The sequence below is a fragment of the Rhea pennata genome, chromosome 13 (genome assembly GCF_028389875.1).
Source record: "Rhea pennata isolate bPtePen1 chromosome 13, bPtePen1.pri, whole genome shotgun sequence".
Lineage (NCBI taxonomy): Eukaryota > Metazoa > Chordata > Aves > Rheiformes > Rheidae > Rhea > Rhea pennata.
The window spans coordinates 1,381,502-1,399,124 of NC_084675.1; the positions used below are offsets into that span (position 1 = coordinate 1,381,502).

Consider the following 17,623-nt stretch of genomic DNA (forward strand, 5'->3'; position numbering starts at 1 on the left):
TAGTTTCCTCCTCTTTTTTTTACAGTTCATTTATCTGCCCAATTGATGGCTCCTAGGGTGTTTGGGACAAGTGAAGCTCTTCCTACACTTCTGATATCCCAGCTGGCCTTTGCATCTTAATCATTGTGTAGGTGACAGTAGTCCCTTCTTTGTAGGGCTCTGTGGTCATTAGAGAGGGCTGCCTTCCCTGAAGAGTAGGGAATCAGCCACCTTTGCTGGGAGACGTGTAACTTCAGCCTGCTTTCTGTGCTGTGGCAGGGTAAGTACCACAGGGAGGAGGCCAGTCAGGCTGCACATCATGCTGCAGAAAGGCTACTGCGTCCTTTGGTGGCAAGTGGAACTGGAATCCTGGCCTGCAGAAGTCTCTTGGATGTTTAGGGAAAGGTCTGGGATGTCCCAGGGTGGCAGCTTATGAGTACAGTAGGAAAGGGAGTGAATGTCCTGCACTGCTAGCAGTTTGCTGACAGGATTCTCTCCAGGAGTGTGTGGCTAACCCTGAGGTTCAGCATTTATTTTCCTTCCTTTTCCCCCTTGTACTCCGCTGCCACAGTGAGATTGAGAGTGCACCTTAAGCCTGAGCTGCTTCTGCCATGCGCGCAGGCACGTACCTGAGAGACCTCTTCCCCCAGATTTGCCGACAGCCACACAGAGCCCCTTGTGCTGTTGGGCTGTACAGGTTCTGCAGACTTCTCCACAAAGGGAGGGAGACCATGCATTTCATTGAAGGCCAAGGAGATGCCCACAGGAGGCACTGGGGGCCATGATCTAGGAATTTTACTGGATAGTGAGGACATCCTGCTGCTGCTTTCAGCTGTGACATGAAACTCCCTACTAGCTTCCCCCCTACCCCCCACATCAAATGCTGGCGAGGACAATAAATAAAGGCTGAAAAACATATAATACCTTGTCTGTAGATTACAACAGACTGGTCTTAAGTAAGTAAGTGGGCCACAGCACGATGAGCTCCTGGGACTTCTTGTTTTGCATAGGGACTCTGAGCATCACAGGCAGCAGGCAGGATCTTGTGTGTGGAGTAGAGTTCAATTTTGGCTGGGGTTTTTGTTTTGTTTTTCCACAATCACATTAAAGGAGGAACTTTGAAGCTGTACATTGGGCACTGAGGGTGAAAATGGTTGGGTTTGGGGTGTTCCTGCCCTCCTGGGAGAACTGGGAGAACTCAGATCAGTTCCCAACAAGGATGAACCTTCAAAAATGCCATTCAACATCTCAGCTGTGACAGCTGCTTTGTGCTGAGAGATATCTGGCAGGTGTATCCTGCCAGGTGTATCCAATACCCATGTACCCATAGGACCCTAGGTCTGGGTGCTGTGTATGGTATTCTACTGAGTCTTGGAAGTTTTCCATGGCAGGCAGTTGGTACTCTTCCAGCATGATCACAGCAGAGGCAGGCACAGACTGGGCTCTCTCCTTTGCCATGGGCTAGCCTAGTTCCTGTCCTTCTGGGACTCTAATACTGAGCCTTTGCAGGTTAAGGTGCAGAAGGCATTCCTGCTGCTCCTGCAAGTTGTATGGCCATTGTGCTCTGCTCCACAGCAGACCTGTGGCACCAACCGAAAGGAAGGAGTTGCATCACTTCAGTGCTATCAACTGGATACCACTGCAGAGGCCAACATGTAAATGAAGCTGTCCTGACCAGCACACCAGAGCACTGCCATGACTGCTAGCTAAGCTCTTACTACAGCCCAGGATCAGCGGAGAGCTGGGTAGGATGACACCAGAAGTCAGTGCTTTCATGTCCTCCTGCTCCCCATCCAGCTCTGCAGGAACACTGAGACTTAGCATCTCTGAGCTCCTTTTGCCAGCACTAGATAAAGCAGTTTTGGTATGGTCTACAGCCAGAACATGAACTCTTCCATCAGCTAAAGGCAGCACCTAGACTGGCTGTTTCTACCAAGAGACATCTTTTTTTGTTCTTGTTGTTGTTGGGGGTTTTTTTGTTTGTTTGTTTTTTTGTTTGTTTTTTGTTTTTTCACAAGAATGAGCAATGCATTTTCAGGGTGGTGACAGCTTTCTGGAGTCCTCTCCAATGGTAGGCTGTAAATCATGGTCCCGGTCCACTTGCCAGCTGCTCTGCCAGACCTTACAATGTATTCCTTTCTCTACTGTCAGCCTATGCATGGGATATATTTCCTGCTTGGTTTCATCTTTAGACATGGCTTAGTTTCTTAGTTTTCTCTCTGAAGTCAGGGTGCCCTTCCCTTGGGAAATCTTTGATTGCTTCATTGACCACGTACTTTTTGGTGAGTGTCTTCCTGAGTTTTTGCTTTTGACACATCCTGAGAGCATCTGAAGGGCTTGCCTTCAGTAGCAGGGAGATTCCCTTTACCCTGTGTCTAAAACAGAGGAGGAAGAAACTCCAGCCCTACTAGATGACAGTGCTTTCCCTCTACAGCATGCTGTGCATCACAGCCAAGACCCCCGAGCTCAAGCAACAGACCCCCTTGTCTCTGCACACCTCTGGCTATGGCACGCTCTGCACACATACACACGCTGTACACAGCCTAGTTCATGCTGCTCATCAGACACAGCTAAGCCACATTAATGCCTCCTGGCCATGCTGTTGCCAGGGTTACCATATACATATTGCACAACCTCCGAAACACTTCCCTCTGTTTTGTAGCAACTTGCACTATAGAAGCACTGTTCCCATATAACCTCATTCCACCCCCAATGCAGAAGAGCCAGCAACTCATTCCTGCACTCCCCAAATGAAACAAGATAACCCTGCCAAATCTGTGGTGCCCAGTTCCACAGGAGATCAGGGCAAAGAGGATGGAGGGTGAGTGCAGAAGTAGCTCCTGCCTTGCAGTTCCCCATTCCTCTGCAAGCTCAAAGGACCCCAGAGCTGCCACAGCGCTCCAAGACTCCGTGTGAAGATGGAAACGCAGGTAAACCCTAATCCTGTCTGTGGTTTGTGCCGAGCGAGGCATGGTCCTAGCATTGCCAAGCCTGGCATCTAAAGCTACTTTGGCTCAGTGTGTCTCAAAGAGAAACAGGAGTTAAACATTTCATTATGTAGATGCCTGAGGCAACAGACAGCCTGGAAACATCATGACCTTTTCTGGAAATCACAAAAAGGGAAAGGTCCCAGGAGGCCTAAGCACGGAGCCATGTCCATGCTCCTCCCCTACCCATGCCAAAAGACCTGTGTAAGATCCTCCTTGGCTCCTGTCTGTGTTACAGGCTCCAGACCAAGTCACAGCCTCCTCCTGGGCTTCCTTTTCCGGGCTGCATGAGGAGCATGAGGAGCTAGCCAAGAGCCCAACTGCTGCAGCCAGTTCAGCATGCTCCCGTCCCAATAGGGGTGTCACAGTGACAACAAATGCACAACAAACCCAGGCCCATAGAAACTGAAACCTGACCTGCTCAACCCAGCCCCGCAGGAGGGTAGTGAGGCACATTGCCAGCCCTGGCCTGGTGCCCCTTTCCTGCAGAGCCCTTGCTGGGACAATCCAGATGTGCTGCCTCTCCACTCTTTAGGCTTTGCAGTCCCCAAGGACTGGTGCAGAGGGTGCTATGCAAGTGACTGCAGAAGAGCTGTCGCTGTGCCCTGTCACAGCTCAGTTCCCCTCTGTCGTTAGCTATGTGAATCTGGGCTATTGAGCTGCCTAGTGCTATGAAATCTTGCCAGACCTCCTGCTATCCTGCTGCTCAGCTGGCATTACCTGAACTGCTTTTTGGGGCTGTCAGGAACAACCCCAAAGCATGCAGTCGAAGACACCCATTTTGGTGCAGTGGCTCACCACTGCCAGTGCTGAAGGCAGCCCACCTGCAGAGTGGGGACCTCCAACGAGCACAAGACAGGTTGAGCAAGGGGCTGTGCCTGCAGTAAGATGTACCACCTGCCTCCATTGTAGCTGCCCAGCTCTTTGCTTTCTCCTTAAAGCATAGAGCAGGTGAGTAGCTTTTCCCCAGCCCCCAGGGCTGGCCACTTTCTATTGCATGTGAAGATAAATCTGGGTTCTCTCCAGCCTAGATAGAGGCTTCTTCCTACCTCATTGACTGCCACTCTGACCTCTGAGACCATGCATTTTGGCACTTGCTTTTATGTTTTTTTTTATATATTTATGGAAAAGAAGAGTGTACATGCTCAGGACAAATTCCTATGTGGGCAGATGTCATCTCCTCTAGCTGTGCTGTGTGTGGGGCCCAGGCTCTCTGGGCATGTCTGAGCTCCACTGGGACAAGCTGGCCAGAGGAGGAATACTCTTTGGTGATGCTGCAGGGACTGTGACATCAGCCAGGCATGCACTGCTTAGAAGCAAAGCTTTGTACTTGCAGGATGTATTGGTGGCAAAGGCACAGGTTCCTATAGGCTCTGGGTGCCTCCAGCGTTCAGCTGTGTGGGGCAGTCCAACCAGTCTGCATTTTGGGTTCCCAGGTGCGCGAGTCGCATGGAAGGAAGGAAGGAGGTTTGTGTGTCTTGTCCCACTTGTGTGAACATGTGTTGGGATTCAGGCAAATCTGCTCAGGCAAAATCCCAAATCATCCTGACACAGAATGACTAGTGTTACAGGCTTTGCGGTGCAGAAAAGCTTCAGTGGGGTCAAAAGCTTCAGCCTTTCCCTTGGGCTGCTCACCTGTGGGAGAAACCTCTGAGTCCCTAAGTCACAATAACTTCGGCTACCCAGGAAGGGCATGTGCCACACAGTGCTCTCCACCACTCTCCATCCTGATAGTGCTCAGACCAGGCACTGGTGGTGAGGAAGGGGCCTTTCCTCCAGCTCGTACAAGCCACAGATGATGAGTGAGAAAAAATTCCGCTCACAAGCCAGAAAGGCTTCCTAGGGGCCAGATGCAACCAAGAGACTGATGTTTCATTTAAATGGAGTCTGGCCAGGTGGGAGACACTGGGATGCAAACAGAGGCCTGGGCAGGCCAAGGAGAGACCTAAGGAGGAAGCTCTGTGCTGATGGAGTCCCAGGACTGCAGGTCACTGTGGGAATCTTCCTGCACCTGCAGAGCGTTTGTGGCCAGTGGAAAGTAGGGGCTCCACTCCCAGTTGCTGCTAGTGCATTGCTGACCAGTCTGGGACTGGCACCCTAGGTGCTAGAGCTGTGGACTGCCATGCGTAGTGTGCTCCCATAATGCCAAAGGCTTGCAGACTCCTGTAGCTTACAGATGGCTTATGCACGGAGGGTTTTCCTGCACTCATAGCACAGGACATGGTGAACATGAATCTTCTGCCTTTCTTCTGCTGCTTGCTTATAGAAAGCAATTTTCCTCCACCATCCTGCAAGAAACCAAGCTTACTGACTCCTGTTGATGCTGGGTGGTGCAGAAGACACCATGGTATGGAAGCACTCTACCACCCTGGTGGAGACTAGGATTTTGCATAAATGCCAGTCATCTCATTCCCTGAGCCTGAGGCTTCATGTCCTGTATTTGCTAAGACAGAGATTCCCACCACATCTAAGACATGAGCAGTGTCAGCCAGAAGTTCTGAGCATCTGGCCTACAAAGCCCAAATCTGGCGCATTTCCTTCTAGAAGAGGCATTTCAGAGCCCAGAAGGAAGCTGTGCTTGTGGGCTGTGCCCTGCACCTCTTCCATTTGCAGCTGTCACCTGAGATGCTCTGTGCTATTGCTCTGGTACATCTCCTTGTTCTTATCTCTTGCTGTGTGTGCTTTGCCACATGCCCCTTCCCACTGTGCCACAAAGATCAGAAGATTTTTGAGACTGGTTTCAACTGTGTTGGGCAGGTTCAGTGTGCTTGGCTGGAAGAGGTTGCTTTCTAGAAAAAGCAACTTTCCAAGCCCTGGTTTATTTATCTGTCCTACCCTAGAAGTCAAGGGGTAAAAGAAAGGGCTGGATTCAATTAACCAGGGGCTCCTCTAGAGAGCAGCAATCTAAGACTTTCTCTGGAAATCTTGGGAAAAAGTAAATGCCTTTCTAGGTACATGAAAACAAGCTTAGGGATTGGGGTATAGCATCCACTACCTACTTGGTACCATGGCAATAAACCATCGCTAGAAGGCTTTAACAAGGGTACAGGAAAGAGATAGAAAATGGCCTTTAAAAGATACAGTATTCAGGGAGTTATTCACTTTAATAATACTTGCCAATCCTTTTCAGGAACACTGAGCATTTTGAAGGCTAATCCCAGCATAATGGCCATTAGCCCAGTTTCAGAGCCAGGAGATGACTGTCAGATAAGGGTGCAAAGGTATCAGCTGGGTCAGACCCAGTTTCCTGGGGACACAACGTTGGGTTGAAATAGCAGCAGGGCAGTGTCAGTGCAGAAAGCAAACACAGCTCAAGAGCAGAAGTGAGCTATCCTTGGGGTAACTTAGCCATGGGTGCTTGTCCTCTCACTGCAGCTTTTCTCCACAAGGCCAATCTCAGGAAACACAGAAAACGGACTGTAGGATGCCAAAAGGCTCCCTGCAACTCTGCTCCCCCAGAGCTGCTGATCTACTGGAGGGACCTTGCTTCAAAGCAGCGAACTGACTACTGGACTCCTCAGTGAAAAACAAAAAATGTTGAAGCAAGAGCTGGCTGTACACCAATAGAGCAAACCAGGGGGAAAGGGAACTGCAGGCAGGCAGGAGCCTGGCTAGGGAGGAGTCCAAGGTAAGTGGCTTTTCCCAGCACATGAAGCACTGTGCCTGCAGGAGTGGCTCTGGGCAGCAGGAGCACCACGGAGTGACTCGGAGAGGTCAAAGCAGGCTCTGGGTAAAGAGCTGTGAGGAAGTGATGTGCATTGCACTGGGACGCCATAGCAACCACAACAGTTTGGTCATTGCTTCAGCCAAGAGTACCAGCCTGGAGGTCCATGAGCTCCATGCTCTCCGGCAGGGCCCTGTGCGAGGGGAGCCAGAGGCACATGGCACCCAGGGCCCGAGAGCCAGGGCAGCCTTACTGCTCCTTCCCTGGGCTGGCTGCAACGTGGGGCTGCTGTGAAGAGCAGAACGCTACTCGCTGGTTCGGAGGGAGCAGCAGACAGTCCTGAGGCCAGGGAGGCCGTGACCGGCCGGGAGCGCTGGCCAGGCCCCTCGCCCCTGAACCGTGGGCCTGGGTGCTCGCAGCACTGTCCCACGGGCTGGGAGCGCGGCACCCTCTCCGTGAGCCCTGTCAGCAGGCTCCGCAGCCAGGGAGGTCTTCAGCCCGCAGAAGGGTGAAGGCACAGGGGGCCCTCGCGGCGGCGCGGCGGAGGGAACCTCACGCTGAGGTGACGGAGGGGCGGCACCGCGGGGTGACAGACGCCCCTCCCACGGGGTGGCCTGGGACGTCCGCCGGGGGCCCCGGGCTTCCCGCCCCGAGGGCCGCCGCCGCGACCTCCCCCGCGGCGGGGCCTGGGGCAGGCGGCGGCCCGAGGCGCGGCGTGGCGCGGGGGGGGGGGTGGGGGCGGTCGGGACCCCCGGGCCTGGCCGGGCCGGGCCGGGCCGGGCCAGGCAGGGCGGGGCGCGGCGGGGCGCGGCCCTCCCTCGCCGCCGAGTCACGGCGCGTCGCCATGGCGGCGGCATAAACAGGCGGCGGCCGCCGCGCCCCGCGCTTCAGTGCGCGGCGCCCGGAGGGGAGGGGAGGTGAGTGCGGCGGGGCCGGGGCACGGCACGGCGGGAGCGGGCACCCTGCGGTCGGGGCAGGCACCGCTGAGACACGGCGGGCTGCGCTGCGCTGCCCGCTGGGGTGGGGCCGGCGGAGCGGAGCGGGAAGGGGGGCAGCGGCCGCCGCGGTGCGTCGCGCTGCCGCCGCTGCCGGGCCCGGCCTTGGCGACCGTCACCAGGAAAGGCGACCCGGCCGTAGGGACTGTCGCCGGGCGGCAGGAGCCCTGGCGGCGCAGCAGCTCGGGTGCTGAGTGGCGAGTGTGGGGACGCCGCATTACGGCGGTGGGATTGGTGTGGTGGTAGACAGCTGGAGATGGGAAAGCGGGAGGTTCCAGGGCAGCGGGCACAGCTCCGTGAGGAGGCCTGACTGGGTCTCGTCATCCCTGCGCTGCCCGAGGGCACTGGCCGCGCTGGCCTTGGGCTGCCCCCAGGCAGGTGTGTTGGAGATGTGGGGTGCTGTTGGCTCATTGTTGGGGGGAAGATGGCTGCTGGCATGGAAGAGGTGCCACTGCAGACGAGCAGGCAGCTGTGCAGCTTCCCATGGTCTAAGGGGAGGAGGAAAGTGGCCGCACTGCGTCATTTCTGGAGAGTGCTCCCACGGGGCTTGGCTGATGCGCTCTCAGTCCTCCCCAGCCCTGGAGCTGATGGCTTTGCTCCTGACAGCCCTTAATCTGAAGCCTCCATCCTCTAACACGCAGCTCAGCTGATGGCTCCAGGGCCTGTCAGCCGCTGCAGCAAGCCCTCACCCCCTGCATCTGTGGCTCTTCCAATACCCCATGTTTCTGCTGCAGTCCCTCCACCCTTGACATCCCTTATCCTGCCTGCTCAAACCTAAGAGCACAGGCACAAGCACGCATGCGGCTCAGCCAGATGTCAGAGCCAAGGATCACGTACCCTATCCAGTTGTTGAAGCTTGGCCTGTAACTGGGCCCTTCTCTGCCCTACTTCCAGCAGCACCATGGCTGGAAGCGCTGAGGTGGCGTCTCTGGAAGAGAGCTTCCGGAAGTTCGCAATCTACGGTGACACCAAGGCTACAGGGCAAGAAATGAACGGGAAGAACTGGGCCAAGCTGTGCAAAGACTGCAAAGTGACTGATGGCAAGAGTGTCACCAGCACCGACGTAGACATTGTATTCTCCAAGGTGAAGTAAGTGACTTTGCTTTTCATGGCCTTCAGCCGCTGTGTGGCAGGAGACCACCCCAGTGCTGGGCAGGGTGGCAGTGCTGGGATCTCTGAGTAAGGGGGATACCCATAGCTGTGTGCTTGGGCCATTCTTTCCTGTATCGTACTCAACATGGGGAGCTGGAAGACTGAGTGCTTCTCTGTGATGCCCTGCCTTCAGAGTGCTTGAGAGGCTGCTTTTGAAAGATCTGAAAATAAATGAATTTAAATATTGGGAAGCAGGAGACTTAGGTTTTAGTGCTGTGGCTGTATTCCTGCTTCAACTCTCAGGCATCGAGGTGAGCTCTTCTGGCCATACCAGACAACCAGGTTTCCATCTAAAAAGAACATAATGCAGAGGGTGGAGGAGGGAGCTCAGGGATCTCCCATATGATGGGCTGCATGAGCGCAGCCCACTGTGCCACCACAGTTACTGCTGCAGCCTTGAGTACACTAGGCACTGGACATCTCATTCCTGCTGCCCTAGGCAGCTGGAGGTGGCTTACTCCAGTGTAGCAGGTTTCTTGATCTAGCTGGGCCTGATGCCCACCAGCTCTTGCCTTTTCCCAGCTCATGCCCCCAGGAACAGCCCCAGGTAGAGCTCATCCTAGTTAGATTTTTAGTCAGTGCCCTTGGGATGGGGCACAGATGGTAGCACAGCCTGTCCTTGGTCCTAGCCATCCCATACCTGTACTTGGTGAGGCGTTTTGCTCTGTTGCTCTTCAGCTACCTGTATAGCCCCAGAGGACGAAGGGTGCTTGGGGCTGCTTTCTGAGTCCCATGGACATGCTGACACCTGATGCTGCACTAGAGATCACTTGCACCCCCCAGCTGGGGCCAGCTGTCCTTGGAAGGTGACCTCCACATGGGGCATGGGAGTTACGGGAGAGAGGCATGGCAGTTGGAGTTGCTAAAGCCTCTGCCATAAGGAAGGGACCTGACTCCTTTAGGTGCCTCTCAGATCACTGACCTGAGACAGGTCTGTGGATACAGGAGTGGGGGTCCTGGAGAGGGATCCCTGCAAAGGGAGCTGTTTCTCCACCCATCATTGCTTCTGTACTATCTATCCAGGTGTCCTGTTCTTCTCTGGCAGTACCAAGAGGGTCTGAACACCAGAATGTCTTCAGTTGATGCAGTGTTCAAGAGTGGGTTGCAGTGCTACTCAAGAGATGAGCTCTGAGGGGGGAACTCTGTGCATATGTTTCTGCATTTGACTAGGGAAGGATTGAACCTACCAGGGGAAAGAGGGTGCTTTGAGATCCCATGCGGGGCTAGAGCAATGATAATGGATGTAATGGATGTCCTGTTCAGCCTTTATCCCCCTGCCCCTGTCCCAGCACACAGGTTCCAGGGCACTTACTCAGAGTGATGAGGTTTTGGCACCAGCATATGGCTGAACTGCTCCTGAAGCTCAGCATCTGTTGTCTCTGGCCTGACTCATCCTGCCAAGGTTAACCTAGATAGCTACATTTTAGGAGTGGGTGAGGGGCCTCAAAATGCTATGCTGGTGGAAGAAAAAGCCAGGTGCTCCTTGGAGGCTCCCTCCTGCAGCTCTTTCTGCTGCAGCTTGAACAGTAGCCCTGTTTGGAGGTGCAGCCTGAGGAGGAGCTTATGGTAACTCAGAGCCTGGTTCTTGTGCTTGCAGAGGGAAGACAGCCCGCGTCATCAACTACGAGGAGTTCAAGAAGGCCCTGGAGGAGCTGGCCCCAAAGAGATTTAAGGATAAAAGCAAAGAGGAGGCATATGAAGCTATCTGCCAGCTGGTGGCAGGGAAGGAGCCAGTCAATGTGGGCGTCACTGTGAGTGCAAGAGCCTCTCGGACCCTGGGAGCAGGAGGGTTGGTTGCCAGGGGAGGATGAAGCTCTACCCGGTGCACAAATGCTCCTTTGGGGAGACTGTGGCCCTGGACAGAACTGGGATAGCTGCACAGGAGAGTACTGGAGAAGGGGATTACATAGGTTCAGTGGGTTCTGGGGGAATGGTGGCATCCCCAGTGGGTCTCAGGGACTTGCATGAGACAAGGGAGGAAGGAATGGGGGCCTGGGAAAGCCAGTATGTGTGACTCCCTTTGCTCATCTCCCTGCTGCAGAAAGCCAAGACTGTGGGGGCAGTGGAGAGACTGACAGACACCTCCAAGTACACGGGCTCCCACAAGGAGCGCTTCGATGAGAGTGGCAAGGGCAAGGGGAAGAGTGGGCGAGAGAACATCGTGGACACCAGCGGCTACGTCAGTGCCTACAAGAACGCCGGCACCTATGATGCCAAAGTGAAGAAGTAGGGACAGCAGCCCATGGTGCCCACCCGCCCCAGTCCCTGTGCACCAGGCCTTTGGGGCTTCAGTCATGTCAGCCTTGGGACGTGCCCTTGTGATAAGGGGCCCCGGGAGACAATGCTGGACCCAGGCCCAGGCTGCCGGGATGTTGGTCACCCAGCGCTGATGTGATTAGAAAGTCACAGGGTTGTGCGCTCTGCCCTGACAACTACGTTTATCCGTGCTGTATCGTGAGCCGTGTCCCTCCTGCTGGTACTAACATGCCCTCTTCCTGCCTGCCCTCGCACAGGGCAGCCCCTGCCATACTAACAACACTTCTCCTCATGGCTTCCTGTGCCCTCCTGGCACTGAAGCCTTCCCTACCTCAGGCCTTTCCCTCAGGGCACTCTCCTGCCAGTCCCACTGGCAATCACAGCCTTTCTTATCTACAGACCTCCAGGGGACCTGCATTCCCTTCTGTATGACCACCATTGCCTTCTCTTCTCCGCCGATGCCTGCTCATGCTGTCCCCTCACCACTGGGTTGCCTGGGTTTGCCGTTCTCTCCTGCTTGCGGTAGGCCATCTCTGCCCAGTGCCACAGGAGGCTCTTTCCCTGTGGGTATGATTAGTGCTGGTGCTAAAGGGCTTCTCTGGGACGCACTCCACTGGTGAGCATACAGGGGCCCTGCATGCACCCCAGGAGACCTAGCCTGCGCTGTGCTTAATATTTCTTGGCTATTGCCAAAGGCTTTCCAAGCCCTCGGGCCTGCACCCATGTGGCTTCCTACTGCCTTTGAGAAGCCCATGCCAAAGGATTCTGCAGACTCATACTGTAACCTGGCTCTGCAATAAAGCCCTGCTACTACTGACACCTTTAGTCTGGTCATGTTTGGCAGGCCTGAGCGGTGAGAGCTTGCTTCCCTGCTCACCTCTCCCAGGCCAGTCAGGAGGCTCAGCATGCAATGCTGCCCTTAGCCAGCAGTGCCACAGGGCTTGGCCCTGGTGGCTCACTGCTTTGGCAAGCTCCTGGCTGGCCCTGAGTTGCCTAAGCAACCAGAAGCACACAAACATTGAGCGCCTGGCTCCGGCTGCTGCTCTGTTTGCAACCAAACACACAAGTTCCTGGTAACGGTCCTGCTTGGAGCCAGGGCTCACTGCCACCAGCAGCTCGCTGCTCTGTGTGTGAGGTGGGGGGTGGCCTAGGCACTGAGGTGCATGGCTGCTGGGAGTATGGCTCCAGGTGCTTGGTGTGGCCACACCTGGTCCTGGCCTTGGTGGTGAGAAGAGCCAGGGCAGCGGGCAGAATGTGTTGCTGTGCTGCTGGGCTTGGTAGGCCAGGCTGTAGGTGTTCTCCAGTTAGATCCCTGCTGGTGATCTGGGTCTGCATTGCCTCCTTTTAGGAACTGGGTTCCCTAGAAAACAACTATTTTATTTAGGTTATTTTACAAGTGCCTCAGCACGAGCCGAATCAACAGCCCCTGTATTGTACAGGGTCCGCCCAAGCTGCAGGAGATCTGCCCAGGACACACATGTGGCTGGGCTCTCCCTCTTGGGATTTATTCACTGCATAGTTTCCTGCCAGATCCTAGCTGTGCGCTTTCCGCATCATACTTACCTGTTTTTTAAAACATAGGCCACACAAGAGGCTGTTTTATTCTGGGCTAGTTTTAACCTCAGCCCACAAACACAGATGGCAGGCTAGGAAGGAGGGCCCGGGGCAGAAAGTTATCCTCCCTTTCAGTAGGTCAGAGTGCTTGTGTCTGTGGGATGCAAGGGGAGTGTGTACCCCTAAATGTTCTTCTGTAGCCCAGACAAGTGCTTACTATGTTCCCCCTCTCAAAAACTCAGTACTTGGGGGCTTAATTCCCTGCTAGCTCCATTGCCCACATGCAAACATGAGACACAGAATTCCCAGGGCAAGACAGAATTGCAGTCCTAGTGGTTAGTGCAAATGCAATCCCACACTCCTGTTCTTGCACACAGACGTGGAGGATTTGAACAGGAAGCAACGTTTTGTGAAGGGGTGAGCACGTCAGGGCCTGCGAGGCCCTGTGAGACTGATCCCGTACATGTTTCTGTATATGGTTTCCATCAGGACCTTGGGTGAAGTGAAAGCAGATACTCATGTCAGGGCAGCTCTGAGTGTGCAATGAAAGGGAACTGCAGGTGCTGTTGGACCCCCTCAGGGACTGGGAAGGTGCTGCTGGGGCTGGCTGCTGCATCACAACAGCTGAGAGAGCAAGATAGCAACTCAGATGCCCAAGCTTTTCTTGCATCTCCTGCCCTCACCAGAAAGACCTGGAGCTGCTGGATTATGAAAATGGGGCAAAACAGGAGTCGCCTGGGCCCTGCCGTGACTGCACTGCTCCTCCTGCAGCTCCTCACCACCTCTCATCCTGCGCATGACAACAGATTTGGAGGCCATTTTCTTTTGTGCAGCATCCTTTGCTTCTGCCCTCTCTTAGCATGCTGGGGTCAGGGATCCTAAGGGCCTTCCTGGGAGCAGGAATACTTGAATACAAGCTCTGCAACAGGGGACTCCTGGCAAAGACTGAAAAGCATGCAAGCAGAAAAGTACAGAAATTTGACTACAAATTCTCCATGAAGGACAGAAATGCTTTGTTTGCTGAACGCCCTAAAAGTTCAGTAATTGGCAAAGAGCCATGTGATGTGCTTTTGATGATGGAAAATCAAGACTGGGAAAGGATTTCTGCCTAGCTCTATGTTTGCATGTGCTAAGAACAGCAGCTCTGCCATCCCTTTATCCAGCAGCAGAGCTGACTGATGACTCTGACAGCCAAGGAGGCACAATGTTAGAGAGCAGCTGATATTACCCCACCTCTGCCTCTCAGGCTCTGGGCCCCAGCGCAGCAGCAGCTCAGCAATCCATGTAGCAGCTGCCCAGTGCCCACAGTTTGCAAGCCAGCAAGGTAGGTGGATGAGTCCTTGCTTAAGAGTTACCTCCATAAGCTCATCTGGAAGCTGGAGGAGTTCAGCAGCTGCTGTTCCACTAGCACAGTCTATGGAGTAGCCAGGACTGGAATTGCAGGCCTGCCTGCCCAATTGGGCCAAGCCGCCTATCAATCAGACCCATGGTGCCTTGCTCTGAATCCTGAACAAAAGCAGCTTCTTTCAAATCTGTGAGGCCATAGCAGATATTCCACAGGGGTTAGCAGTTTCCGTGCCTTGCAAAGCTACCCAGCTTAAAAGTGCTCCTTACCCACTCCAGGTCCTCTGCAAGTTCTCCACTGAATGCTCTTCAACTTGCATAACACATTTTCCCTTCAAACTTCTTGTTCCCAAGAAGGCAGCTTCAAAGCTGGCGGGCTTAGTGCAGCACCCTGCATGGAGACCGAGGCTGGGTGGCGAGGCTAGCAATGGCCATTTAGCTTGATTGCCCCAGCCAGATTGATATCTGGGTCCTCTTTGAAGGAGCAAGGACTACTGATTACAGATGGGATCCGCACGACAAAGTGGGGCAAGAGCACCTTTGCCAACAGACTAACCAGTCTGGTGAGAAGAGTGGCCAATGCCACTGTGAGGCCATTCTCTATGACCTTTGAAAGGTCCTGGTGATCAAGGAGGTTTCTGATGACTGGAAAAAGGCAGTTGTCACACCTGTCTTCAGGAAGGGCAAGAAGACGGATCAAGAACTACAGGCAATCAGCCATGCTTCCATCCCTGGGAAGCTGATGGAGCAAATCTCCCTGGGAGTAATTTTCAAAGATAAGATGGTGATTGGAAACAGCCACCATGCCAGGAGCAAATGCTGCCTGACAAACCGCACTGCACTCTCTGAGGACCTGACTGGCTGTGTGGACAAGGGGAAGGCTGTAGATGCTGTTTATCTTGACTTTAGCAAGGCCTTTGACACTGTCTTCCACAAACTCTTTATAGCTAAACTGGAGACACAGGGTCTGGAAAAGAGGACTAAAGGGTGGGTGGAAAATTCTCTCAACTGCAGACTCAGAGCAGCAACAAATTCCAACTGGTTATTAGCAGTGTTCTTCAGGGATCAATTGTAGGGCCAACACTGCTCAACTTCTTTATTAATGACCTGGCCAATTGGCCAGTCTGTCCTCTCAGCAGCTTTGAGCCTAATACCAGACTCAGAGGAGTGGTTGATACAGTGGAGCGACCTTCACAGGTTGAAGAATTAAGCTGGGAGCTTAATTCTCATGGAGCTGAGCAAAGGCAAGTGCAACATCCTTCCCTGGGAGGGAAAAGCTCCATGGAGCAGGCCAGGCTGGGACAGTTGCCAGGGGAGCAGAGCTGTAGAAAGGCCATGGGGTGCTGGGAGACAACAAGCTGGCTAGGAGTCAGCCGGTGCCCCCGCACTGTAGCAGCCAGCTGGGGCTGTGTTAGCAAGAATACAGATGGCAGGATGAGTTGAGGGAGCATTCCCCTATATTTGGCACCAGTGAGATTGCATCCAGTAGTGGGTCCAATTTGGGCTCCCCAGTGCAAGAAACACAGCAATAGACTGGTTCAAGTCCAGCAGAGGCCCCCAGTATGACCTTGGCTGGAGCACAAGACATATGAGAAGAGGCTGATGTGGTTAATCTTCCTAGGAGGACGGCTGATGTGGTTAATCTTGCTATGTCCAAGGGGGAGAGGAGCAATCTTACTATTTTATTCCTGTACCTAATAGCTGACCCACTCTGTAATGGAGGTGGATGGGAGGTCTACTCCTGTTTCCCCAGGTATCCCATGGGACAGGTGTGATCAATGTGAGGGAAATCGTAAAGTTTTCAGTTCCAAAGAGAGAAATAGGCTAACGTCTGACAGAATACAACTCTGACAAATCTGAAGGAATTTCCACAGAAACAGCTGAAGCCCTCTCAGCAGTTCTGGCTGTTCTTCCAGTGAGACTCAGTGCAGTGCCACATGCTGCTGATACAACAGTTACCCTGAAATGTTAGTTGCAGAACTATTTCTTATGATGAAAAGTGACACAGCTTAAACAATGGCTCATAGCCATTTCCCCTATGCTAATGAATTCACTCTGACCAAGCGTTTGTTCTGGGGCTGGCTTCGCACCAGGCCAAGGAAGACATTTTTACTGCCACCATGTAATTCCCTTACAGTGGAGGAGCCAGTGGATGGAAGGTGTCTCAGCCAATATTTACATTGTTTGCATTGATTAAAGCCACAGTCCCTAAGCTTACAGCCTCTAAACTTTTTTATCCTTTCTATTTGTTTTTTCCACTCAGCTCCACTCAGATTGTCCTTCTTGCAGCTCACGCAATAAAAGGGCATGTCGACTGTGCACCCACTTGTGCTACTACAATCACTCACCTACTGCACCAATTCAGACCAACTGAAAAACCTCTTACAGGCAGACCTCCTGGGTTGCCAGTGACACATGAGTATTACCAACTTAACTGTAAAATGCGCTAGGAACAACCTTCAATAGAAAATATGGTATTGCTGCTCAGGAAGACCTTCAATCCGTCATTATCATCCCAAGGGAACTGGGATGAATCACTGAGGAAAGAAGTAAAAGAAAGGACAAAGGGACAGTGGGAGCATGGCAAAGAATATGACAGAGTCCCCTCTAGTTCCTGATCTTCAGTACAAGTAGTTCTGCAGCTGCTAACCCTAGGGTCTAATTAACAATCTTGTCCCCATTATTTTATCTTCTTTTTCTTAGTGGAATTTCATTCTTGCTGCTTTCCTTTCTCATGCTCAAGTAGATCCAAGACTCTTCCCAATGTGCAGAAGGTAAGTCCCTGGACACGAAGTCCTGCTGCGTGTTCCAGGCTTCTCTGCACATGCCAAGTACCAGCTGCTAGGGAAAGCTGCTACTACAGGGTAAAGTGTCTCCATAAGATGAGCATGTAAAAGTCCTTCCTTACTGCAATTCTGCAAGGCAATTCCTGTAGGCAGGTTTTTTGTGAACCCTCACTACTACTAGCAAAATTTAGCGGAAATTGCACTACCTATTTATGTCTTCAGGTTTTATATTTAAGAGCAATTGTTCAAAAAGTGGCATGTAAAAGTGATCTTCCTGGTTTAATCACTGATACAAGCAAACTTAATGTGATCAAACTGCTACAGAACAACAATCCGAGGAAAAGGTAAGCCACTGCATTGAGAACCTTATCAAACACTCTCTGACATATGCAGAAGTGAGACCTTAGTAGCTGGGCTATGCATGTCACCCCTCAGAGAAGCTAATAGCATGTGCTGCATGCAGCATGCTGAGATGGCAGCAACCAAACGAGAAACCTACTCTAACAGTCTCTTTTACCAAACTTCATCATGTCTTTACACGTCTGAAACTTGCATGTTCCCCTGATGAAGTAGTCTCCCTGCCTATGCTAACTTTATGTATCTGAGCACTTGGGGGAAAAATGAAATCATTACCGGCTATCACTTGATTCTGCTGACTGGGCATTAAAAAGGATATTGAAAAACTAAGGTTTCAGAAAAGCGCAAAAATAATTAAAAACCTGAAAGATAAGAAAAGACAAGATATTCCTCTACTAAGACAAAGAGTTCCTTAAAAGCTAACTTGATTACAACCTTACTATTACATATGTCTTTAATTTAACAGATGAAGCTGAAGTTAGAAAGATTCTAGTTGGAAACAAGCTATCACTGTTACAAATTAAGACGATTAACCACTGGAACAGCTTT

General features: G+C 52.7%; 1 protein-coding gene across 3 annotated transcripts; it reads left to right on the forward strand.

Annotated features, from left to right (window-relative positions):
• The first annotated feature begins 7,441 nt into the window (after positions 1-7,441).
• Positions 7,442-11,850, forward strand: TPPP3 (tubulin polymerization promoting protein family member 3). Of its 3 annotated transcripts, none has more exons than XM_062586309.1 (4): positions 7,442-7,547; positions 8,520-8,714; positions 10,375-10,528; positions 10,819-11,850. In XM_062586309.1, exons 2-4 carry the CDS (start codon positions 8,527-8,529, stop codon positions 11,005-11,007), a joined length of 531 nt encoding a protein of 176 aa, XP_062442293.1. In that variant the 5' UTR covers positions 7,442-7,547; positions 8,520-8,526; the 3' UTR covers positions 11,008-11,850. The 3 variants fall into 3 exon arrangements, with proteins under 3 accessions (XP_062442293.1, XP_062442294.1, XP_062442296.1); XM_062586310.1 differs by having other exon boundaries at positions 7,447-7,547; positions 8,523-8,714; XM_062586312.1 differs by lacking the exon at positions 7,442-7,547 and adding an exon at positions 7,757-8,003.
• The last annotated feature ends 5,773 nt before the right edge of the window (positions 11,851-17,623 follow it).

Coding starts and splice junctions, on each gene's coding strand:
- TPPP3 (XM_062586309.1), top strand. CDS start 8,527: ATGGCTGGAAGCGCTGAGGTGGCGTCTCTGGAAGAGAGCTTCCGGAAG. Junction 8,715..10,374: donor ATTGTATTCTCCAAGGTGAA/GTAAGTGACTTT, acceptor TTGTGCTTGCAG/AGGGAAGACAGCCCGCGTCA. Junction 10,529..10,818: donor CAGTCAATGTGGGCGTCACT/GTGAGTGCAAGA, acceptor TCCCTGCTGCAG/AAAGCCAAGACTGTGGGGGC.